At 38.4% G+C, this 26058-nt stretch overlaps 1 protein-coding gene across 5 annotated transcripts in view; it reads right to left on the reverse strand.

Annotated features, from left to right (window-relative positions):
- Nucleotides 1-26058, reverse strand: part of LOC133543181 (transducin-like enhancer protein 3-B) — a 57482-nt gene that overhangs the window by 26409 nt on the left and 5015 nt on the right. For 3 of the 5 annotated variants that reach the window (XM_061887681.1, XM_061887683.1, XM_061887680.1), the window contains exons 3-7: nt 23742-23842; nt 23466-23529; nt 20881-20925; nt 10184-10246; nt 8912-9016 (exon numbers count right to left, since the gene is read on the reverse strand). In XM_061887681.1, the coding sequence (XP_061743665.1) occupies nt 8912-9016; nt 10184-10246; nt 20881-20925; nt 23466-23529; nt 23742-23842 (378 nt within the window). The remainder of the gene's footprint in view (nt 1-8911; nt 9017-10183; nt 10247-20880; nt 20926-23465; nt 23530-23741; nt 23843-26058) is intronic. The other 2 variants (XM_061887684.1, XM_061887682.1) reach the window with 1 other exon arrangement.

Below are 26058 nucleotides of genomic sequence, written 5' to 3' on the forward strand. Positions count from 1 at the left end.
GAGACTTATTTAAGATGGTAGCTAAGGAAATGCAGAATGCCGGCTTCATTTGGATACTCAAATGAAATACGAATTAAATGAAGAGAATAAAGCAGGTTTAATAAACGCAAACAATCAAGCGTGCACAAACTTCTTCACGCTGTATTTATGCAAGCCAACTGAGTAGCAATAACTCTGTATTCCACACAACTGACAAGATAGTCCAGAACAACAGCAACCTTCATCTGGAACAGTATCAGTCAGGGCACGAATAGTCTTTTCCTTTGGATTTAAAACTCCTTCCATCAATCCAGAGAGCCTTATGAATGAACTCTGAGACATTCGAAAGTTTTGTTTCTATGATTCTTCTTCCAAAAATTCCTTTATAAGAAAATGTTCTCCCTCCTGTCTTTCTTTGCTTTGAACATGCATCCGCTCCGATTCATTCTTGATAGTAGCGTCATGTTCGTAGCACAATCCAAGATCATTATCTTAATGCTGTCTGTTATTTGACATCAGCATAGCCATTTGAGACATATTTCTAATTTGTGGCAATATTACGACAGACATCAGGTACTGCAGAGCTCGGCTGCTTACTTGCTGGGAGCCGCAGATGCCTAGTATGACGTCATAGGTCACCCGGAAAAACAATACATTAACCTGAGCTAAAAGGAAATAAGTGCTCCCCAGTGTGCGGTAGGCACATGACATATGACCAATAAGTCGCATTTGAAAGCGCTTTTGTGTGCAGTGCCCCATTTACACTGCACACAAAATAAGATTTTTTTGCCCTCAAGTTACGCGGATATGATTTTTTTGCCAGTCTAAACGCCCCAAAGTGCTTATAGTCTGATCTTTTGCCATCAAATTCAGACCACATTAGGAGGTCGTCCTGAATTTGATTAGAATCTGATCTTTTAAATGTTACTTCTGTCTAAACGCAATCCAACCTGTATGTGACCTGAATATGATTTATTTTGTCAAATTTGGGCAAGCTATGTCACTCGTGTGCCCCGGAAAGACAGTTGCCAGCGGTAATGGATATTTCATCACAACACCCAGTTTCCGTATTGCCTTAAAGTTCAGTTATTCAATTTCATTCTGCGATACTGTAAAACCAAAAGTAGAGCGTGAAAAGGTTGACTCTAAATTGGCTGTTGTCACAGACACTCCCACCACGTTTGATGTGATTGTTCACAGCTGATCAATATAATCGACTTTAAATTGATCACGATCATCAATTACAATATCTAATGGCCCAGCCCTATGTGCGACAATGCCAGTACCAGCAATGTTTGACGTATATAATACTTGTGTTACAGCAACAATTGTTTTAAACCAAACACGACTGGGTGTTAAACTTCTGTTACTCTGATACTTCTCCAGAGCCAGACAATAGGTCACTCTCCATTTGTTTTCAATGTGCTTCATACAGAACAGGGACAGTTTTACAATATTCAAAATTTGACTACAATTATCAAATGGGAATATGTCGAACAGACCACCGTACTTTGTCAAGTGTGGAACAAAAGGGTTACTACAAAATGTAACATTACTGCTAATTTGTAGCATCATTTTAAAAGTCACCTGCTAGAGAATGAAGAGTGCTTACTCCGCATGTCAACATCTCCGTTCGATGCCACACCATCAAAATGCCGAGGCAGCCATTTCCAAATCAGCGCCGTATGAAAAAAATAGTCAACGACAGAAGGAGATTACGTCCGCAGGAACCTACCACATAGCGAAGAACATACACTATTTTGATTTCCTATAATGCAGCTCATTTTTATTTGACAGTTGTTGAAGTATCTTGTGTGACATCATGCGAAAAAGTGCACTTGTTTTAAAACGTCTCTGACAATCTTGCACTTTCTGTTTTGAAATGACATGAATGTTCGTGCCACTGCTTAATAACTGTGTAATAAATACAGTTTTTGTCAATTGACTTAGTTTTGATGTCCCTCTCTGCATGAAAATTTAAAATTAGCATATATCGATACAGTATGAACAAGAATGTTTTAATGTAGAAACATATAATCATCATACTGGTGTGATTATATGCATCAAGTGTTCATTCAAGGCTAACGTAAAATATTGAGATATATCGTGTATTGTGACATGGCCTAAAAATATTGAGATATTAAAAAAAGGCCATATTGCCCAGCCTTATTCCAAAGTCTGTTTATGTATGTTGAATGATCTGCACTGACCCCTGATTTAGAAGGTTGTCTGAATATTATAGTCCAGGCAGAGTAACTTTGATTGGGATAAGACATAATGCCTAAATTTAAAAACATTGAAAAGAATGCTGTCAGCAGAGAGACAAACACGTGCAGACAACTCCCAAAAGGGCTCGGATGTCTGGCAGTCAGGGCAGAGAGTGAGTCGATAGACATGAGTTAAACAGCCACTCAGGCAAGAGGGAGGCAAGTGGTTTAAAACAAGGTTAAATAACACTTATCACATCCATCAACTGCCTCTCCAAAAGAAAAAAAAATATCGCTACTCTGATACTGGATACAACCTCAATTACTCCATCCATACATTCATTACAATAAATGGGAAAAGGTTATACCACATATAAATATTTATTTAGATTTGGGGAATTATTCAGAATTATTCAGCTCAGTACTTCAAGCTGGAAAAATAGAAGCAAATGAGAATGCATCATTACATCTTGTCAATATTGTGAAGGTGTGCAGTAGGGCTGGACATTTAGATATAATTAAAATTTCGATTACAGCTTCTCACGTAAAAAAAAACAATGGGCCACACAACGTGCGTGCAATGTCTGGAGCTTGTGACAGTGAAAGAAATGAGAGGAGATTGAGTGAAAAAAAACTGCACGTCTAAAATAGAATCCGCTGATAAACGCAAAATAATGTGAGGGAAATTGACATGTGAGTGAAACACTGTCATTGTAAAGATAAAGAACATTTGTTTGGGAAAATAATGTATCTTGCATTTATCCCTGACACACTCAACCGCCCCACCCTGAAGTAAATTATGTCAAGATGGGTTGAAACAGCGACTAAACTACGAAGCTAAAGCTAACAGAAACAATTCATACACATACAACACAACTCATCTGTTGTTGTGAACGACATCCTCGATGTAAGATCAACGTACAAACAGTGATCGCAACTTTAGAAGCCCTTTCTTTCTTTTTTTTCCAGCCTTAAGTGAGTCGCCTCTTTACTCGTCAAGCTGAGAACAACAGCACAGCACGCTTCCCAAACGTAAGAATAAAAGCACGGTGTGCCAAATCTAACAAAACAAAGGTTTCAAAAAAGTACCCTACACAAGCACAATGTACTTAAAGCACTTGTTGATACATTTAGGGGGGCGGTATAGCTCGGTTTGTAGGGTGGCCGCCCCAGCAACTTGAGGGTTCCAGGTTTGATCCCCTGCTCCGACATCCTCGTCATGTCCGTTGTGTCCTTGAGCAAGACACTTCACTCTTGCTCCTGATGGGTCTTGGCTAGGGCCATGTATGGGAGCCACTGCTATCAGTGTGTGAATGTGTGTATGAATGGGTGAAGTGAATTATATTTATATAGCGCTTTTTCTCTAGTGACTCAAAGCGCTTTATATAATGAAACCAATATCTAAGTGAAATTTAAACCAGTGTGGGTGGCACTGGGAGCAGGTGGGTAAAGTGTCTTGCCCAAGGACACAACAGCAGTGACGAAGATGAGTGACCAAGTCAAAAGGTTTATTTGTACTAAATTATATCCAGTTTTTTAAAACTATATTTAAAATTTAGTTTTTATGGTACAAAAAATAATCGGAGTTTTCAAATTAATGAACAACCGTGTAAATAGTCGGGATTACAATATCAATCAGAATAATTGTGATTATAATTTCTATCGTAATCGTCCAGCCCTAGTGTGCAGGCAAAAGCATACCTTTGAGGTGGAAAACAAAAAGCAGCAAAAGAGAAAACAGAGGCAGCGAGACAGAATTAATAAATAAAAGAGTGGAGAATGAAAGAGTGCGAGTTTGGGATTCGGGCAGGGACGTTCCTATTCAGTGTGCCTAATGAGGAAAAGCGTGTGGGGATCGTTATCAAGAAGCCTCATTAGCAAGATGTGGTTGGGCCGACGAGTGAGGGAAAAGGGTGAGGATGGGGTGGGGACGAGAAGAGAAGATAGGAATGGGGGAGACTGAAATAAATTGCTTCCAATTCAATATTCATGGGTAAAGACCTAGCTTCCTTTTACTCTTATCTTTTTTCATTATGCGTAAATGCCGTTGCAGCTCAAGCAACTTCCACAGGAAACAGGCAATTAAAGTTAACTAGGCAAAGCAAAGCCAACTAACTCCCTGCAGAACAGAGCCGAGCAGAACAGAGCAAGCATCAACACCAGCACAAGGCAGCTGTTAGACTGGCTTAACAAGTGAGACAATGATCACCACATTACCTACCTAAAAACACCTGACTGATGTGATTACACAAGCAGACAGCAAATGTTTGTGCTGATTAAGCTGCTGTGTCATTGCTTTGTAGTTCAATATAATCATCTGCTCTTGTGATGTGACCATGTTTAAAAAAGGCCAGAAATATCTAAGCACACACACACACAAGTCAGGTGTTGTCTTTTAGAGTATTTTGAAAATAGGTAAATCTTAGGTTGAAATCAAATCGTTTTAAATAGAACGAGTGATTTCTGACCATCAGGGTGGAAAAGTGACCTATTGTAGTGAATGTGTAGAAGCATATAACCCAACACGTTCAAATAGTATGGTAACTTGAGCTCCTTTATAAAATCAAGCATGCAAGCTTCCAGAGATAGTATGGTAACATGAGCTCCTTTATAAAAGTCAGCATGCAAAGCTTCCAGAGAGAGATTTGCTGTGCGCAAGAAGAAAACATAAAAAAAAAATAATAAAACAAAATTTAGTAGTAGCAGTTTCCACAGGCTGGAATTTTCATGCAGTAGATAAGGAAATTACTCAGCGATTATCTGAGTACAATCTTGTGCTATGTGCAGGAAGTTAAGTAAATTATGAAAAAAACGGGTGTGACTGCACCTCTTTGTTTTAGTGTTGAGCGTTTTAGCATTGTTCAACATGTTTGGGTTGCCAACACTAGAAATGCATTCTATTTTTGATCAATCAAACTATTATCTTTACAATCGTTTGATGAATTATGTTGAAAAATGTTTTAGCAAAATCTTTTTTTTTAACAAATCACGTGAATCAGTCGGAAACTTCAAATCAATACAGGATTCTAACATCCAGTACAAAGAATTAAGGATCATCCATTAGGATCAATCATCCATTAGGGAAATCGGCCGATACCGATCACATGCACTTAGGCCTGGGCCGATAACAAATTTTGCTTGACTATATATTGACCTACAAACTATTGCCGATAAACGATATTATTGCCAACATTTTAAAGGGACCAAATTAACCATTGATGTTATGATAATAGATAATAATGCATGTATATCCTTTCAAATGCAATAAACTTGTATTTCTCATATATTTTACGATGGTAATGTAAACTTAAATCCCAAAGTAAAATAAAACAATTAACAAGAAAAGATACTTTGTGGGCAAAATTTTGCACTTGAAATAAAATTGCAACTAAAAACAATACAATATGTTAAGGAGGCATTGGGGGGCTCTATTTTTCCGACTATAAGTCGCAGTTTTTTTCATAGTTTGGCCGGGGGTGCGACATATACTCTGGAGCGACTTATGTGTGAAAATATTAACACATTACCGTAAAATATCAAATAATATTATTTATCTCATTCGCGGAAGAGACGGAGAAAATGTCAGCAATCGTCACATACACGTCAACCAATAAGATTTTGGCGGAGGAGGATCATGGCAAAAGTGCATTGTGGGTCGTGGAATACTAACTGCTATATGCTACTGCCGTAGCTACTAAAATGGATCATTTCATCGTTGGCGGTAACTTATAAAAACTGAAAAGAGCTGAACAAAAATTGGACCGAAAAGGAAATCATGTACTGCAGATTACAAGCTGGACGTAAGGAAGTATGCAGCAGAAAACAAAAAAAGAATGCGGCGCATACCTTTGGAATTGGCAGAGTTGTTTAGAAGCGACATCGAGGAAGAAGATTTCATCGGATTTATCGATGAGGAGTGACATATTGTTTGGTAAACGTACAGCATGTTCTATATGTTACGGTTTTTTGAATGACTCTTACCATAATATGTTACGTCAACATACCAAGCACATTCTCAGTTGGTTATTTATGTGTCATATAAAGTACACTTATCCAGCCTGTTGTTCACTATTCTTTATTTATTTTAAATTGCCTTTCAAATGTCTATTCTTGGTGTTGAATTTTATCAAATAAATTTCCCCCAAAAATGCGACTTATACTTTAGTGCTACGTATATATGTTTTTTTCCTTCTTTATTAAACATTTTCAGCCAGTGCGACGTATACTCCGGAGCGACTTATAATCCGAAAAATGCGGTACACAAATAAAACCCTTAACTGACAATTACATTAAAATGTTTTTAAACCAAAATTGCAAAGTAACAATATGAACACTGAAGTATAAGCAGATGTAATAACAGTTCATATACAAAAAAAAGGGCAGCTTCTGAGTGAAGAACACCGACATGACATGACAAATGTCTTAGCAGTACTATTCGAAATGCTACTTTAATTGACTTATTAACTATTGGCCCAGGCCTACATGTACAAAGTATAAACCGTACAGTTTTCAATGTATATATGGTGAGTGCTACTGACGGTATAATAATATTTTTTTATCATATACAATTGTGCCTATATGGATGTTGTCATTCATCCAGGTCGTTGCGTTATCAGGGCATTCAATCGATCGATTGCAACAGGAATGTTTGCTTTGTCTTAGAAGACGTTTCTCGCCTCTCATCCAAGTAGACTGCATCTGTCCATGGTCAAATACTTTGCTTAGTCAGATCTAGTGTTATATTTAGTTTGGTCAGTTCTAGTCGGACTGGATTAGTCAGACTAGATCTGACCAATCTAAATCTTTGAGAATATACATGTATCAATCTAATCTCTCTAGTATTAATCATAGGTGATTTAAAATAAAACCTTTTTTTTTTCCTCTGGTATACCTTTTACCATCATGAGCTTCTGTAAGCCTTGCCCGCCCCCTTAGTTCCTTAGCGGCAATTCAAAATATGGCTAATGCTAACAAGTGCGTTTGTTCCAAAGAAAAGAAAACTGTTTTAAGTACTTTGTTTTTGCAAAAACAGGCATGGAACAAATTGTCAGTGTATAACATGTTTAGCCTTGTCCTTTAGTAATAATGTACATGATAATGTCACTTAGGCTACTAAGAAATGCAGTTCATTCGCTGTAATGGTGGTGATTATTATTAGATTAGGGGAGCGGCGCCATAATGTGTATAGAGATACACAAATAGCTGCTAAGCGATCACATACTTAAACAAAAATCAGTCAATACTTATCGGTGGCCGATAATTCGGCAAACCCCTACACAGAATATAGATGTTTTTTGTGTTGAATAGTATAGCAGTGTGTGCGATCTAAGTTGTGTAAGACACCACAGCATGTGGAGACAATGACAAGTGGCTTCTCATGCACATAAAGGAAAATATGGCATTTATCCACATCTTGTGGCACACCGAGGTCCTTACATCTTGTTAAGGATCTGCCAATCTTTTAATGTCAAATCCCACAGTCTCTCTGAAGGGAGATTGATTACCTGCCACATCTGTAACCAAATAATTAGACTTTTCTTTCGTCTGCCTGTGTTTTGTCTGTTCCTACCCATCTGTAATTAAAGAAAGGTCAACCCTGTTGCGGACAGACTGACCCCTTTTCAAGGGGAAATAGGAAGTAATTATCTTTAAAACTGGGGGGGGGGGGTTGTGCTCGTGGCTCATTTAGTTTAATAGAATTGCACTATCCAACTCTCATTAGGCGTGACCCCCTGCCAGTGGGACCAGCTAACCACTGACTAACCTCTGCTACATAGGACTAATCAAAAGGGTCACTTTTACATCTGGGTCCAAGCAGGCTATTAGTAATCGTCTAGTGCTTAAATAACAGCAGATGGAGGACCACATCAGTAAAAAGGTCTTTTTGACGAGAGCAGAATGTGTATTTGTTGGCTAGTAGCTATTAAAAGACCAATTACTGAGGTTTAAAGAGCACTCACTTAAATTGTGCCACATTGAATCAAAGGGACGGCAATAATTTCAGTTAGACAGCAAACACTGCAGTCGATCCAAACGGCGCACGTCAAGGTATACACAAAACGTTAAGCATCAAAACAGTCTAAGCTGTGATTACAATGGCCATCCTGACTTCACTACTCAATTGGGTTGACTATGGAGGAAAGCTACTTAGCTTGAAACTTTCATGAAAACAAAGCTTGGAGAAGTGTGTGTGTGTGTATATATGTATATATATATATATATATACATCTATATATATATATATATATATATATATACACACACACACACACACACATACATATATACACATATATATATATACATATACATACACACACATTTTAAACAGTGCTTTATGCTGACCACAGCATGAGCACTGCATTTAAAATACATTGCAAACAATCATTGTAAACTCCAGCCAAAATAAACTACACTAAAAACCGGGGCAAGTCTGCACAAGTGAAGAGGATATTCTGTCCAAATGTTCAAATTCCATATCAGGAAAGGTAAATTAAAAATAATTTCGGAATAACACATACATTCTTTTCAACTGTTTTTTTTTTCCTGAATCTATTGCCCTTTTCCAGGGCTGTCTTATATACAAATGAACCTCCAAAGATAATGTAGCACACTAGAATTGCTACAATTTTTGTGTCTAGGGTGCTAGCCCTCCTCTGTGTATGCAGGTTTGCCCCCGTCCTCAGGTCGGATTAAAAAAAAGATAAAAGAGGGGATATACACACAGTGAGAGGCAGATTGGGAAGTCCACGTACCCCGATGATCGCATTCAGCTCAGTCATTGTCACCTGTTTGGCCCGCTCAACAGCCTGAGCCACCTGCTGTTGATGCTGCAATAAACACAACAAATAGAATTTATCAGTCATTGAAAATATATCTGTATTTTTTTCATCCGTTCATTATATATTTCTGCAGGCTTAAAAATAAGAATGTTGCGGCATTCAAGACATTTACTGCCTTAGCTGACTCATGTACTTTACTTGAGTAGATGGAGCTTCTGCAAAATAACATATTTTATTCCACAACCTTTGCACAGCAAAAAGGGCATTCGTCACGGTTTGCCTGACACATGAATCGTGACGAATTGGCCAGTGAAGTCCAAAGGGAATAAGGGGTAGAAGATGGATGGATGGATGTTTACTTCAGCCGCCAGACGGCAACAGTGTTGAATATCTTAAAATGTGTTTTGTAGCAATTCAAACTTTGACCACTGCATCAGTTGATATGTTGAGTGGCGCGTTTCAATGATTTTCAGCAGACTGCATCGCAAAACGATTAACCCCCTCACCTCCCGCTCATGCGATATTCACTCAGGAATGGGGCCATATGAATTGTTTCCCAAAAATATGAAAACGTTCTCCTAAGTGTCTCTACACTGTAAAAAGAAATACCAGGGTTTTACACCAATTAACTGTATATTTTTACACTAAAATTCTAACTGACTGTAAAAATTACAATATCCTAAAATTTCACAGCAATTAACTGTTATTTCACAGTATAATACTGTAATTGTACTTTGTAACAAGACAACAAATTACAGTAAATTCAAACTTATTTGTCTCTAAGAGGGTTCCGTAGACTACGTTCCACACTCTTGTACAATACTTGGTGCTATGCTTGGTAGAAGTTTAACCTTAGACAACGTGTAGTTCCAGACCTGTACTGTAGCTGGGAAAAATAAAATGGCTTGAAAATAGGTCTGTAAAACAAAATCTATGTACATTTTTCACCAAAGAACCACCATTACATGTTATGTAGACCACAAAGAAGCGTTGTAAATATAGAAAAAAAAATCATGATATGACTCCTTTAAAACAATAACTTAAAATTCGTAATTGCCATTATTAATATAAATGTTTAAAAACATATATTTTAAATGTATTCATTCATTGATACAATGTTACATTTTAAAACAAATAATGAAGGACTTTAAAGTGCACCCTGGAAACCAAATTGCTTCAGTTGTCCCATTTTAGTAGTTTGCAAGTGAGACTTACCTCTTGTGACAAAAATGGCATGATCTGAGCGAGGATTGCGTTGAGGCGTTTGGCAATTTCAGTCTGCACGAGAATGGAAACAAAATATCAGAAAGGCAGTCATGGGTACACAGTGAGCACAGACTGCAAACAATAAATCATAGTGTGTATTTGTCTATGTGCAAAACAATCTATGAGTGGTCCAGCTGGATAGACCCTGTACCCCTTAACTAAATTGGGTTTGCCCAAAACAAAATAACGTCCAACGCTCTCTCGCCTCCATTAGACTGAGGCCTTTATTTAATTAAGAGGCTGAAATATGTTAATGCCATCTGGCTGGAGAGAAACTAATGAGGTCCATACTTCATAATTACTGCCCGTATAGTGCTTGGGGCAGACTGAAGCAGGCCTTTTAACTCGCTCTCTCTCTCTCTATCAGCGGCATCTTTGGTATTGACCACAGATTATTAGCTGGGAAAGCAAGACGATGCTGCAGGGTTTCATGCAGCTGGAATACTTTATAAAACTGCTTCTGGACAAACGGGCTGCAGTGCCAGCCTAAAGCACTTGGAGGTCCCAAGATATTCCTCTCAAGCCCATTTAAATTTTTTAATCTTCACTTTCCATAGAGAGGAGGAGGGGATGAAGAGGAGCTGAAAAGCTCTAAAAAGAGGGATAGCAAGAAACTGTGATGTGAAATGCTGTGATTTGACACTAAGGCAATGTGGTTTGACGGAACTGGGGGAGGTGAACTAATTGATTCTAAGAGATTAAGTGTGGAATCCCAGCAGGTGTGTGCGCCGCATTCCACTCATGTTCAACTTTAAACGTGATTAACTGTGAAAATGGGTGTGAGTGGAAAGGAGGTGCCACTTCAAAACATGTTGTGTCACTCAAGACGGGAACGGCGGAAGAGGAGGGGCAGCAGGGCAAAGAATTATCTCTGTTGTCTGCCTGACCTATAAGGCTCACTGTTGTCTCTCTTCATCCAGCCTCCCTCCTTCTGCCAACGCTTGCTCACAGCCCTCCCAGCTAATCTTTACTACACATTACACCCCCAACCCACCCTTCCCCTGCTTCCTCACTTATCCCTCTCCTCGCCTCTTCTGTTGCTGGGACAACGCTATCTGGCAGGGATGATCGTTATGTAAATTAGGCCGGGGTCCTGACCAGAACAGCCTGTAAAATCATATTAGGTGCAGCAGAGAGGCAGGTCATTAAATTGAATTTTCAGCCTGTCGATGTGATCGGCACAGGAAATTAATGAGGGATAACAGGGAGTGGGTAAGTGAGAAAGGAGGCTGAAAAAAGAAGACGTGCATGAGAGGGGGCTCTTTGGAGACTCATAAACCATCGTCATTAGCGGGGGCTGCATACAATGACACACAATAGCATGAGTGTTTCACCATCATACCGCTTCCTTGGAAAATGGCTACAAGAGAAATAACATAGGGCACAGCAAACAGCCGCATGCTGACATAATGCACTATCAGAGAAACACCAAGGCAAACACAATGGACATTCATGAGAACCAGCATCTATTTGTTGGCCACAACAAAGCGACCATATGGTTCTAAAAGTGCCTTGTGCTGAAATACGACTGCAATGATTCTTCAATTAAATCGATTAATTGCATCACAAAAAAACTTTGATTTGTATTTTGTTGCTTCAACAATTTCTTTAAATAGGCTAATTAATTCAGAACGTTAAAAATCCAGACCATGTGGAGTACCCTGAAGTTAAAATATGTGGACATTGTTTCTGCAAAAGACCGCACTAGAGTTATGCGCCTACTGTACTGGTGCTGCGAGTCGTGCTGTGGGTGCGTACCTTCACTTCTGTGGTCTGTTTTATGTAGGACTGGGCTGAAACCATGTCAATACATATCGCTACCTATCATGAATTGATTAACATGGACCCCGACTTAAACAAGTTGAAAAACGTATTCGGGTGTTACCATTTAGTGGTCAAGTGTACGGAATATGTACTGTACTGTCCAATCTACTAATAAAAGTTTTAATCAATCAATCAATCAATCGCGATAGACACATAATATCAATATACAATGAGTTTGAAAAAACATTCGATATAAATTTATATTTTTTTGGTTGGAAGAAAACAGAATTTATGAAGCAAGATTACATGTTTTTATAATCATTTAGTTATGTTTCAATGTGCATTTATAAGAAGACAGAAGAAAGGTGATTAGAAAAAAATATTTTAATTAAAGTTAAATTCAAGCACAGACATAAAATTACTCCATTAATCAAACAAATTAATCAATAGATTATTGGAATATTAAAATAATCAATAGCTGCAGCCCTACTAAAAAGTATTAAAAAATCTATTTGCCATATACTGAAAGATATACGTTTCAGACAGCGCCTTCTTCTATCAGGATCCACAGCATTAGGTGTTTGAAGAGCCAAGCTGTATTCTGTTAAACATTCCTAAATCATTGGCCTTATTCAAATTAATTCTGAGGCTAAAACAAAAATTTAATGACAATAACGCCAAGTCACAAACATGCTAGCTTTTCAGCTGCTCAATACTGCCATTATATTATTTTACACTCCTAAATGAGCAGCTTCCTTTTCAAATGTAATCACTTTCCAGGCCTATAATTTGAGTTCTGAAGCGTGAATGGCCATGTTTAATTATCACAACAGCCATTTTGAAGGTGAAAACTACTGATAACATCACCCTGACACGGCGCTTTTGTGCAGCATTACTCCTACTTTAAATGGGACAACTTTTAATGGGGCTTTTAGCAGCACAGACAGGCACTGGAAGTTTGTCCCTTCAAACCATTGAAAACAGAAGCCTTCAGGCTGACAGTTTTTTCAATGCAGCTCCACAATTACAGGTACTCAGGGTTGTTTAGCAGCAGCACAGCATGGAGAGGCTCTCTCTCTATCCATTGCATCCTTCTGTCAATGGTGCGTTGAAAGCCATTTGGCTGTTTGTCGCTGCAGGCATTAGCCCTCAAGTGGAAAGCAGAGTCTCTGACGAGTATTCAATTGCCGTGGAAAACAAGTGGCATACGATGCAGGGGGTTGTTTGGGAATTATCTTCTCAGACAGAGCACAGAAAGAAAGAGGCACTTGGAGCTGTTGTATGTAGTCCATTACAAATGCATGAAAAAAAAAGCATTTTCAGTACATACTATACACACCAAACTTGAGTGGCATCCTTGCAGAGGAGCAAAAGAAAGGTGTCTTTATCAAACATACTGTTTTGTTGGCGCTGTAATCATCCTATAGAAGACGTTTTATGCTCTCGCTACTCTGTCAATCTAGTTTAGTTTATTTTTTTTGTACATAAGGGAGATATTCAAAAGGGCCGCAAAGGAGAAGTGTCATACATACACACACACATATGTATGTATATACATATACATATGTATATACATATATATACATATATATGTATATATATACATATATATGTGTATATATATATATATACACATATATATATATATATATATATACATACACATATATATATATATATATATATATATACATATATATATATATATATATATATATATATACTTATTTTCCACCATAATTTACAAATAAATAATACATTCTTTAAAATTCCTACAATGTTAATTCCTATATTTTTTTTCCACATTCTGTCTCTCACAGATGAAGTGTACCTATGATGAAAATTACAGACCTCTGTCATCACTTTAAGTGGGAGAACTTGCACAATCGGTGGCTGACTAAATACTTTTTTGCCCCACTGTATATACATATACATACATACATATATACACATATATATATATATATATATATACACATTATATATATATATATATATATATATATATATATATATATATATAAATATAATCACACACATACTATATTATATATATATATATATATATATATACATATAATCACACACATACTATATTATATATATATATATATATATATATACATACATATATATATACACAAAAAAAAAAAAAAATATATATATATATATATATATATATACATACATACATACATATATATATATATATATATATATATATATATATAATTTTTTATTTAAGTGGATCACATGTGAGCAACATCAGACACGCACCTGTCCCTAACCCAGTCCTTTTTGCCAGAGGGACGCGTGTCACCTCGCGGCAGATGCTTTTTTTGCCGTACCAAAATATGATGAAGCGTACAGTATGTAGCACTGAGCTTTACTGTAACCATGTTGGGAGATAAGGAAGGACCGGTGTGTTGTTTCCTTTAATGTTAACAAGCTTACAATGTTATGCAGAGGTATAGTGTCAACAATTTTATAGACAAATTATACTATTTATCGTCATGGTGGAGAGTGGGGGGCATAACAAAAAATATTTCAGAAGCACTCCCCTAACCAGACATAATTCAAATCAGATGAGAGCAGTCGTTTCCACGAAATTAGTTTTAAACAGAGATGATTTGGCCGCCTTACAATGAAAATAACAAAAAAAAAAAAAATTTTATGAGCTACTGGTATTGTAAATCTGGGTGGGAGTCCTGTTTAAGAAATAATTTCAGAGATCACATTTAGTTGCACTATTAGATGTAAGCATGGGATGAAGTGTACATTCCTGTAACTTTGTCTGTAAAATATATATATATTTTTATTAGCATTTCTGTGATCTAGTAACAGCATTTCATGATTCTTTTCCATAAATTAGCATTCTTAATAAATGACAGTAAAACAAGCACACATCTGTTTGACAAGTGACAGTGTAACGACCTGGAATTCACACTGTGTGTGGTGTTGGAGTATTCTGATTTTTTGTGTGGCCATAAACTTAGCATCAGGGGCTAAGTGCAATTAATGCGTGTGTTGGTGCAGGTGAGAAAAAGTGAGCGGCTGCTTTTGATATGCTGTTGACAGATGACAAAGAATTAGTTTTGGCCTGGTTTGTACGGCAGACAATGACCACTTTGCTAGGTATAATCTTTTTACGAACGTTTTTGGTGTGGTTACAGCCAAATATAAACAGTTTTGCTCAAAGTGTTCAATGGAATTTCTGTCCTCATTAAAGCACAGACATTACAATAATTGATCAGTTTTTTACGATCATTGTTATCTGTTGTGGCCACTTGTTGTTACTTGTCAGTCACAGTTGCATTGCAAATTCATACAGAATACATGTGTTTGTTTACAGTTCAGATAGAATTTGATTTAGTGTGATTTGCTGTGTGCAGGAAGCAGGTGGAAACCTTACATTAGTGGTAACATTGTAGTCCAGGTGGAAATTTGGAGAAATTTGTGAGAATGGTGACCCTGGGAGATTTTCAGGAGGGACTCTCCCGGGAAAATCGGGAGGGGGCAGGTATGCTCTAATAGCCACGGTCGCTGATTAAGTGTAAAACCCACTAAAAAAGTAAGGACAGGAACATTATTATACAACTTGGATTGTACATAGGACTTGGCTGATAGAACAATATCAATATATCTCGCTGATTCTTTGCATGAAGCGAGTAGAGAAATAAAAAATTAATGCTGCAGACAGGGCTGGGCGATATAGCCAAAAACTATAACACAATAAACCTTTTTTACATTGATTGATATCAATAACTGATACTTTTTATGACTTTACTGCAAATAAATACAGTAAAACACTTTCCAATTTACCAAGGGTGCTATTTATCAGTGGAGATGGTGTCTGGTAGCCAGGTACGATGAACTCAAAAATAAGATACACTTTATTACTAAATAAAACTAAGTAGATTCGAAGGTAGTTGTAGATTTGAGACACTAGATAGTAGTAGTAGTAGTAGTAGTGTGTAAGCTATTGACTACTACACAGTATGTTGGGAAGCGAAAGACACATTTCTATTTTTGAGTTGATAGATCAAGGTATCAGTTTCTCTTCTCAATCCATGCAGAGTATCCACAGCGAGACAGTAAGACGGGTGGCGAAGGTGTCTGGTTGTGTCCTGTAGTAATAAGAATAAAGCAACCAAATTGTCACAAATTGGCGGCTTTGTCATTCCGACACGAAAGTGAAACTTAGCAGACCTATTGTGGGGTAAAGTTAAGGGAATTACCCCGACGAAAACATCAGCCCTGGAGGGAAAGTTCCCCCTCCTCTGCGCTCCTCGACTACGGTCTGGGACTGGCTGCTGAACAGCAGGAAAAGTGTAGTTGATACTGTTACGTCATTGGATGTTAGCATGTCCCTTCCATTACTCAGTGACCCTTCCTGTTTCCTGGGTTCCCAAAGCGAGAGTGACTTCATTAAAAAAAATCTTGCTTCATAATTTCTTGTTTTTTCCAACCCAAAAATATAACTATATATCGAATATGTTATCGAACACATTATATATTGATATCGAATTACCGGCTCAGCCCTAGCTGCAGAGAGCGAGAGAATTGTCAATAAAACTTTTAAAAACTTTTTTTAATTTTTTTTTTTTTTAAACGTAACCGTGGTCCTTCACCGCCCTAATCTTTTCTTTTCAACCCACGTCCGTTCCCTAGTCAGATGTACGGAAACAACAACAGGTATGGACTAAAGCGCAGGACTATATAACTAAAATAAATAACAAAATATAACAACTGTACTACTTTGAAAAAAAATATTTGGTCCAGTAATATTTAAATAACAATTACTGCATAACATAAATTTGTTTTCATATTTAAATAAGAATAACATACCAAAATAAATGTTACACCGACACCATAACTTCCTGGCAGTAAACCTGGAGAGAAGAGTTATTTCAATGTTTCTTTGCATTTACATTTTTTACTCTTTGCACAATGTTGTTACACTTTAATAAGCATTTCTTACATATTCTTTATGTTCGCACCTTATTTGAAATAAGTTATAGTTAAGTGTTTTTGTGATTTTAGAATTGTTTACATTGATTGATCGAGTTTTTTCCATGCTCGTATTGACATTTACTTTCCTTTCTGCCTTAATAACTAAGGAAATTATCAGAGGACAGTTAAAATTAAAATAAAATTGTTAACATTTATATTGACTATATTTTTCTCCTGGTCCATATTTTCCATAGATCATAAAAATATATATTTTGAACAACCAATATGAAAAACATATATTGTGATAGTTTTCAGCCATAATGCCCAGCCTTAAAGACCTACTGAAACCCACTACTACCCACCACACAGTCTGATAGTTTATATATCAATGATGAAATATTAACATTGCAACACATGCCAATACGGCCTTTTTAGTTTGCTAAATTGCAAATTTAAATTTCCCGGGAGTTTCGTCTCGAAAACATTGTGTAATGATGACATGTACGCAAGACGTCCCAGGTTTTTAGGAGGTATGAGCGCTATGCACACACACAGCTAAATGTCGTCTGCTTTAATGGCATAATTACACAGTATTTTGGAGAACTGTGTTGCTGAATCTTTTGCAATTTGTTCAATCTATATTGGAGAAGTCAAATTAGCAAGATGGAGTTGGGAAGCTTTAGCCATTAGCCACACAAACACACGATGATTCCTTGTTCAAAATTCACGGAGTTGAAACTTTCCTATGGATCACAGCGGACATGGATCCCGACCACTTGTCAACTAGCAGGTTTCGGTGAGAAAATGGTGGTTAAAAAGTCGCTTCTTACTGGCGATCAGCTGAGCTTGCGCCTCCCGTACAGCTGCCGTCGACTTCCCCGAGACACTGCACGTCAACACCCGGCCGTGGACGTACACTTCCGACTATCAGGTACTGTTAAACTCACTAAAACACTACCAACACAATAGAAAGATAAGCGATTTTCCAGAATTATCCTAGTAAATGTCTCTAAAAACATATGAACCCGTCTCAATGCATTTTTTTTTCTAGTCCGTCGCTATCAATAACCTCAAACACGAATCTTTCATCCTAGCTCAAATTAATGGGGAAATTGTCGTTTTCTCGGTCCGAATAGCACTTTTTGTTGGAGGCTCGCATTATAAACAATGTGAATATGTGAGGAGCCCTCAACGGGTGACGTCATCGCCTGCGACTTCTGGTAGAGGCAGGGCTTTTCTCCAGTTGCGAACTTTACGGTGGATGTTCTCTACTAAATCCTTTCAGCAAAAATATGGCAATATCGCGAAATGATAAAGTATGACACATAGAATGGGCCTGCTATCCCCGTTTAAAAAAGAAAATCTAATTTCAGTAGGCCTTTAAGTGTACAGTTTGTACACAATACTTTTCTTCCCCTAGTTCCTCCAAAATAAAGCATGTCTTACAGAGAACCCTAGTAACCCCATCAACCTCCCTTGAGAGGCAGTCTGTGTGTTCGCGAAGTAAGTTTGTTTTGGCTTACTGCTAGGTCGGCCATCATCACCTTGGCAAACAATTCCAGGAATCCTGGATAAATTATTCATTTGCATAAGCCCACTTTCTGCAACTCTCTGCTTCTCCTCTCACGCTTTTCCACTGTCCAGGAAGTCAGTTTTGATAAAGGGAAAAAAGGCCCTGAAGAGTTTTTAACAAGTCCTGGCATGACACACACAGCAAGACCACCTAGTGTGCAACATAAGCCACATAAAACTAGCAACAAAACTGTCATCTAAATGTATGCTAAGAATGCAAAAGAGATTTAAAAAAAGAACATCGGTCATGGAAAAGGAGAGCAACCCACACCTCTAAAGTCAGTAGGGCAGGGTGCTGAGACTACCTAATGAGCTTCACTAATTAAAATCACTTATTGACAGCAAACGAGGGTGATTACCATCAGCGTGCAGTCTCTGCCATCATAGCAGACACCGTCAAAACAAATTATTCCCCACCCTGCAGCCTCGCAAGCATCTACTCAGCTCTGCAGCATTACTGAAGCATCAGAATATGCGATTATACGTGTGTGTTTGTAATGATATGGGTGGCATTACCATATAAGGGCTACAAGCATTTGTACATATGCAAAGAAGAGTGCATGAACTTATTACTCTGCTTCTCTAGCCTGCGTTGTAGTGATAACAACAAAGTGACTTTATGTCTTTTTGCACGGTGCAATACATCTTCCAGCACAGCAAAGTAATATGGATGCCTACATCCAATAATCTAAGGCCAGAGGCTGTCCATTTACCTCTCGCTGATGTCATCACAAACACCCGCTCATCAAGGCTGGGATAAGGGAGGTGGTGGGAATCATGCATTATTCAGAGTGCTCCGTTGACACCAGAGGGCTTATTGATAAAATAAAAGGACACACATACACACACGCACACACACACACAGGGGCCAGTCGATTAACCCATTTAGCCTGAGGCCTCTCACTCCTTTCCTGTATCCTTCCCCACTTAAACCCACTTGTTTTGTCCACCGCCACCAGCATGCAGACAGAACAACCACCCCTACATCCCTTGCTGGTGATAAGTGCCTAACAGAAAACACTCAATGTGGGAAGGAGAGGGCATTGAGCCGGTTTATAAAACAAAAAACTTTGTGCGCACAGATACACACAGCACATACCCACAACAATGTCTATGCCTGATTAATTGTGCAGTAGGCTGCTGTTCCAGCTGGGTTACCCTTCCACTGATGCCATTAACCTTCCAGATCCAAGCGCCGTCTCCACACCTCTTCCGTTGCGCTCTTTCTGACAGCCGTCAAATTGTCATTCATCATATTGCACAGCTAATGATACGAGGGCCATCATTCACTTCACATCAATGGTGAAGTGGGGCAGCCAGGAGAGGGACGCAACGTAAGCGTACGGGAAGGACGTGAACATTAGAAGGAAAAGGCGACGCAAAACAGAATGTAACAATCCGAGAAATTTGAAATAAATAAGAAAAAAACTGTTGGCCGTTTTTCCCCTTTAAACCATGATGATTAAATATAATTTAGTTACAGTTTTAGGCCAGAATTTCCAGATATTGTCATGTGGATCAAAATATTCTTATCACCCATCAAACCATACAAATAGACTTTCATTATAAATGTTCTCACTTTCCTCGTTCAGATACAACACCTGAATACAAACTATACCCACACACACACACACACACACACACACACACACACACACACACACACACACACACACACACACACACACACACACACACACACACACTCACCAGCCGCAACATTAGAAAGATCTGAGCACAATTTAATGAGATCTCATGCAAACTCCCAGCTATATAATATATTCTGCCATTACTGAAAGTGTCAGTTATTGGGTTATCAAAGTCAGTTTGCAATCAAATGTGAGCATTTAAAGACCGATTCCATTTCCTCATTACTTCCATTCTACTGAAGTGAGTCCTTGGCTGGTGTATGAAAGTGCAGATCCCTTTGTCCTTCTCATTTTTAGCAGTAGTTTCCTACAGCAGGATGCCCGGTCGGGTTGGCAGCTAAACTAATGAGCTTTTTGTGCAATTGGCACAAGGGAGGAAGACTTCCCCTGTGAAACGTGCACGCACATACACACAACAGAAAATACAGAGCCCACATTAAAACACAGTCTCGGACAGTTTGCCAAATACTTCACTTTAATCTTATCAAACCACCCTCATCAGGCGGTGCACCATTCATGTTGTTGTTTAGCCTGTCAGAATGTTCACTCCAGGAAGCCAGTATTTTAGCCTCCTAAAGGCATCTCTAGATGAGGGTACAAAACTAAGGTCATGTGTGTGTGCATGTGTGTGTATATCTTCCTCAAAGACTGGGAGAAAAAAAGACTGTTCTAGCTAAACACAGACAAGGGCCAGATATGGCTACATACCTGTTTGTGCATTTCAATGTTGAGCCCGTAGGACATCTCATAGTACTGCAGGTGGAAAACAAGACATAATACATAATTAGTGCATACCAATGGTCACAAGATATGAACCAAATCACTGTATAAATACTAATTATGTTGAATTGGGAACATTGCAAGTCTGGCACATTTACACAAAGATAGAAATATTGACGATATGGTGCTTATGAATACTATGAATAGTCACATTCACATAAGTTTGCTACATTCCCTTCATGCTTTGAAACATTTCAGTAGTAAATAATTTTCTGTTTAAGTGGTTTCCACTCACACAGATCTATGATACAAACCTAAAATTACATAAATATGGGATCAAAGATGTATCACATTCTGTGATGAGTTTAACATGAGAATGGGAGAAATGATCAGATACGCTGATTATTTTGTAAGTTTACCCCTTTTCAAAGACTTGAACAGTCACGTATTCTTAGTGTAGGTTTAATTTAACATAGAAAAAGAATATCAACAAATACAAATGTGAAACTATTAAAAAGTTATCAGTTTATTTGAATTTGAGAGACTGAATTAGACTTTGATCCCCTAACAAATCAGCAAAAATTCTGGCCCCCACAGACTGTGCATTGTATGTGCCCATGAAGCACAAAAAAATAGTCATTTCCTTGGTTAAAAGAGACTACTATTAGCACGATCATTAGAAAATGGAAGGTATACAAAATAACAGTCAATCGCCCTCGCTCTGCAGCTCCATTCAAGATTTTAACTCATTGGGGTAAGTATGATTCTGAGAAAGGTGAAGGATCAAGAATTACAAGGGTGGAGATGGTTTAAGAGCTCAACAAAGTCAAGAAAAAAAACAAGAAAAAGATTGGTAACAGATTTCCCTGTAATGGATTCAGTGCCCACAAGGTCACATTGCTCAAGGAGACACATGCACAGGCCCGTCTGAAGTTTGACAATCAACACCTGTATGACTGAAAACTTTGAAGAATGTGATGTGGCCACATAAAACCATAATTGAGCTTTATGGCATCATCTTAACTCACTGTGTAAGGTGGCAGAGGGCTTGTTGAGAGAACAGATAGTTGTTCAATGCTGATGCTGTATTGACGTAGTTACGGTTACAGTTCATTCCACATTGATCGACCGCCTCATTGTCATCCTAAAAACATTTCGGTGGACATTAAAATATCATATTCATAAAATGCTCATATTTGTGTATTGTGTATATCTTTGCTGAGACTCAATTTGGGCTATTGTTCGATTTAATTTGACTAACTTGTCATTACTTTTGAGGCAGGACCAAACCAAAAGTGATAAAAACCCTAAAAAAATGTATCCGAACAGTCGGAAATCTGTGGTCCGTATCATGGTGGAAGAGCCAGCAGGTAGTTACATTTGGCATACTGTCAAACATGGAGGTGTAAACATTAAGTTTTGAGGCCGTTTCTCTGCCAAGGGGACAGAAAGACGATAACTCGAACACAAAAGATGGGTGGTAGATGGGTCTTCAGGCGTGACAATGACCCGAAACAGAAACGCCGAGGCAACAAGGGAGTGTCTCTTGACGAAGCAAATTAAGATTCTGCTGTAGCCTCAACAGCCACTGGTCCTTAATCTCACAGAAAATCTGTGGAGGGATCCAAAACTAAGTTATCAAGCAACAACTTCCAAAGTTTCAGCACAAGTAACATCCGATCACTGTGCTTGCCAACAAGGTTTTCTCCAAGTACTAAGGAATGTTTTACCTAAAGATCAAGTACTTATTTCACTCAATAACAAATGTTTGTACAGTTTCCTTTTACTGGTTATTTGTTTTATATTGTATTCCACCATAAAAATTGACTGTTCATGTCTTTATAGGGGGGTAGCCCACATGAAGTAAAGATACCTATTATAGTAGTTATTTCCATTGTATTGTATTGGAAGCTATATTAAAGGACATGGTGTCTAGTACATAAAATAAATACACTTCAAAGCCTGATTTACGCGTTTCAAAGGTTTCTGATGATTAATAGCTTGGCTTATAACTTAACATATGCAGTACAGTTGGACTGCAATAAATCAATTAGATTATCCCGAATACATCTTAAGACAGACCAGTGACCTTTATTATATTACGGTCTGATGAAAAACACACCAAGTGCCTCTTATATCTCAGAACCCCCTGGGAGTCAGAAGTGTCCGGTTGGGATAGTTAAAGGAGGAAAAAAATATGAGAAAGCCTTTGATTCATGCACAAAGCCAGCAGAGCGGTCATTAACCCCCAGTGGGTCATGCTGGGTGTGTTGAGAAGGGTCACACCAGGTCAGAAAGAGGACCCCGGGGCCTCAGAGGGGGGTGGTCACACCCCACAATCAATAGTTGGACATTTGACCCCTGATCGGGTTTCAGCTGCACCCCCGGCCTGCCGCTTCTTATCCGATGAATACACAGACGTGGTGAGTCAACAACACCATAGCAGGCACGAACACTAACATGGCGTCTGCAAAACATCACAGCTATGCAACACCTGTGACTGCTTACCTGAGGCTAAAGGGAGGGCATGCCACAATAAATTCAAATGACACTTTTACAATGATTGCCCTTACCATGACGTAGTGGCGCTGCATCTCGGTCTTTTCATTGGCCAATTTGTCGTACTCCACTTTAAGACTTTTAAAAGAAGGAGAAAGAAATAGTTAATTATGTGCTCCATCTGTGGCAATCAAAAAGAATATTTTGTCTGGCATTGCCATGTAAATAAAAGGTATTATGTTTAATTAGCAGGCCAAACCTTTGGTTTATGAATACAACGCAAAACAGAGGCCTCTCTCTACTTTCCAACAGGAAGCCAGTGATGTTTACACGTATTAGGTTCACATTACCTGTGATACTGAGCTTGCAGGAACTGAAATTCGTCTTTGATTCTGTCACATGACTCTGCCACTGTGAATTTGAAGCCCGGCTGCCCTGGCTGGTGAGGTGCCTGCAAAGTGTGGAGATGTCATGGGTGAAAATATCTGTTTGTTTAATGACCTCACGCTTCTGCCAAACACTGATGTATGAACCGTCCTTTAGCTTTGTAAGTTGTCCATTCGTTTTTGTACACCCTACTTTTACTACGATTTGGGTTTCATACAGCATAACAAACTGCCCATGTAATATTCAGCCAAATTCAGTTCTCCCCCAAAAATATATGTGTTGGTAACTTAGTTGTTGTGCCTTTTTTTTTCTAATGATTAAATATGGCTGCAAAATAATCCATGATAGGGCAAAAGAAAGAAGCTGTCATAAAGAAGCTACAAAACATTGACTTTAAGAAAGAATTTGAAGCCAAATACAAGAAAAGTTTTATTTGAGAGCCCCTTTTCTCGTCATCGTTTCGTAAAATTGTGCAGTCTTTCGCCATCTTGATTACCTCTCGAGGAACTCCGAAGAAACTTTTATCTTTTTCGCGATCTGAACAGTTCCAACACCCTAAAACAACGCAAGAATTGGGTATTTTTCTTCGAGAAAGGTGAAAAGCCGCTCTGAACGCTTTGAAGCCTCGAATATTTAATGAGCCGGACCTGACATTAAGGTGAATATAAATAATCATGTAAGAAAAAGAGATTTTGCATAATAGGACCCCTTTATGGTTAGGTTTGAAACAAATTAGAGCAGAAAAGCGCCCACATGGGTCTTCCCTTCCCGCTATACGCCAACAATAGTCTTCAATAAAAGGTAAAGGACATGTTAGAGTCCATTGCGCATTGTTTTATGCACATTAAAATATTTGTGGTTGTCTGGAACAAATTCATCCCAGTAGACAAGAGACATTCAGTGCGTGTCCATGCACTAAATTAGTCAGGTTTTCTCGAAAAAACTCTCCCGCCAGGCTTTCTTTGCTCCGGACCTGCATCTGGCCCGGTACATTCTTGGTAATAGCGTCACGTTCGTAGTGCATTATAAAATTATTTATTGATGCTGTCTGCTACTTAACATCTTCATAGCAATTAGAGACGTAGAATTTCTAATCCATGCCAATATTACAGCCGACATCAGGTACAAACGAGCTAAACTGTTGATTTGTAAGGAACCGCAGATGCCTGGTGTGACATCATAGGTCAACCGGAAAAGCAATACATTTATCTGCACCGAAAGGAAAAGGAATAAGCGGTAGAAAATGGATGGATGAAAGGAAATAAGCGCCCCCCAGTGTACGGAGAGCCCATGATGTATAACCAAAAGTGGCTTTAGAGAGTGTGCATGGACACTGGGACTTCACAATAGGTGTGACAGTACAAAAAAATTTACTATTTGAGAAATCCGACCAATTTAGTGCATGGACACGTACCGAGTAAAACAACGTTCAGAACTTGTTGAATTAGGTCCTGACGTTGAGCAACTCAAACTTAATGTTGGAACAACATGCTTTTTAATGTTTAGTCAATGTCAGGTTGTAACGTTGATTTGACCATTGAATTTTGGTCATTTCCCAACCAATAACGTGGATTCAACGTTAGACAACATTGCCTCAACTTACAAATACAACAATTTTGCAACATTGTTTTGAAGTCAGCTTTAAATGACACGTATCAATCAATGTAATCACTGTATCAATATCTTGTGTCTGCAGAGATTGGATTTGCATTATTTCTAAAGAGAAAAATGCTTCGGTTTTTGTACAATTCGGTCTTTGGCAGACCTTTCGGAACCAATTACCACCGCTGTGTCAATTACTCACAAAAACCTGAGGTACCACAGTATTTATGAAACAATTAGGTTCCTATACGTGTTAATGCTCTATACCAAAACCTCACATCTCGTCTCTCCACACTAGGGTTGTACGATATACCGGTATTAGTATAGTACTGCGATCCTAATGAAACATATTCAGTACTAGACCGCCTCTGAAATGTACCATTGAGCCACCCCCCGCGCGTACCAGTCATGTCATTGCTGGTTTACGAGCAGATGAGCACGTTCGGCAGCGCACAATTACAGAATACTTACAAACAGACAATGTGTGTAGACATAAAAGGGTAAACGGACGCATTTTGGCTTAAAAACTAAAGATAAAGGTGAAGCTATAACACTGAAACACCCACCAAAGGAAGGGCTTTAAGACATGGCTAGCTAGCGAGCGGCTAAACTCCAGCCCCAGTTGGCAGTGTTTTACCTACTTCTAAATCACTAATCCTCACCTCCATGGCGACAAAG

This window comes from Nerophis ophidion, linkage group LG25, assembly GCF_033978795.1.
Source record: "Nerophis ophidion isolate RoL-2023_Sa linkage group LG25, RoL_Noph_v1.0, whole genome shotgun sequence".
NCBI classification, from domain to species: domain Eukaryota; kingdom Metazoa; phylum Chordata; class Actinopteri; order Syngnathiformes; family Syngnathidae; genus Nerophis; species Nerophis ophidion.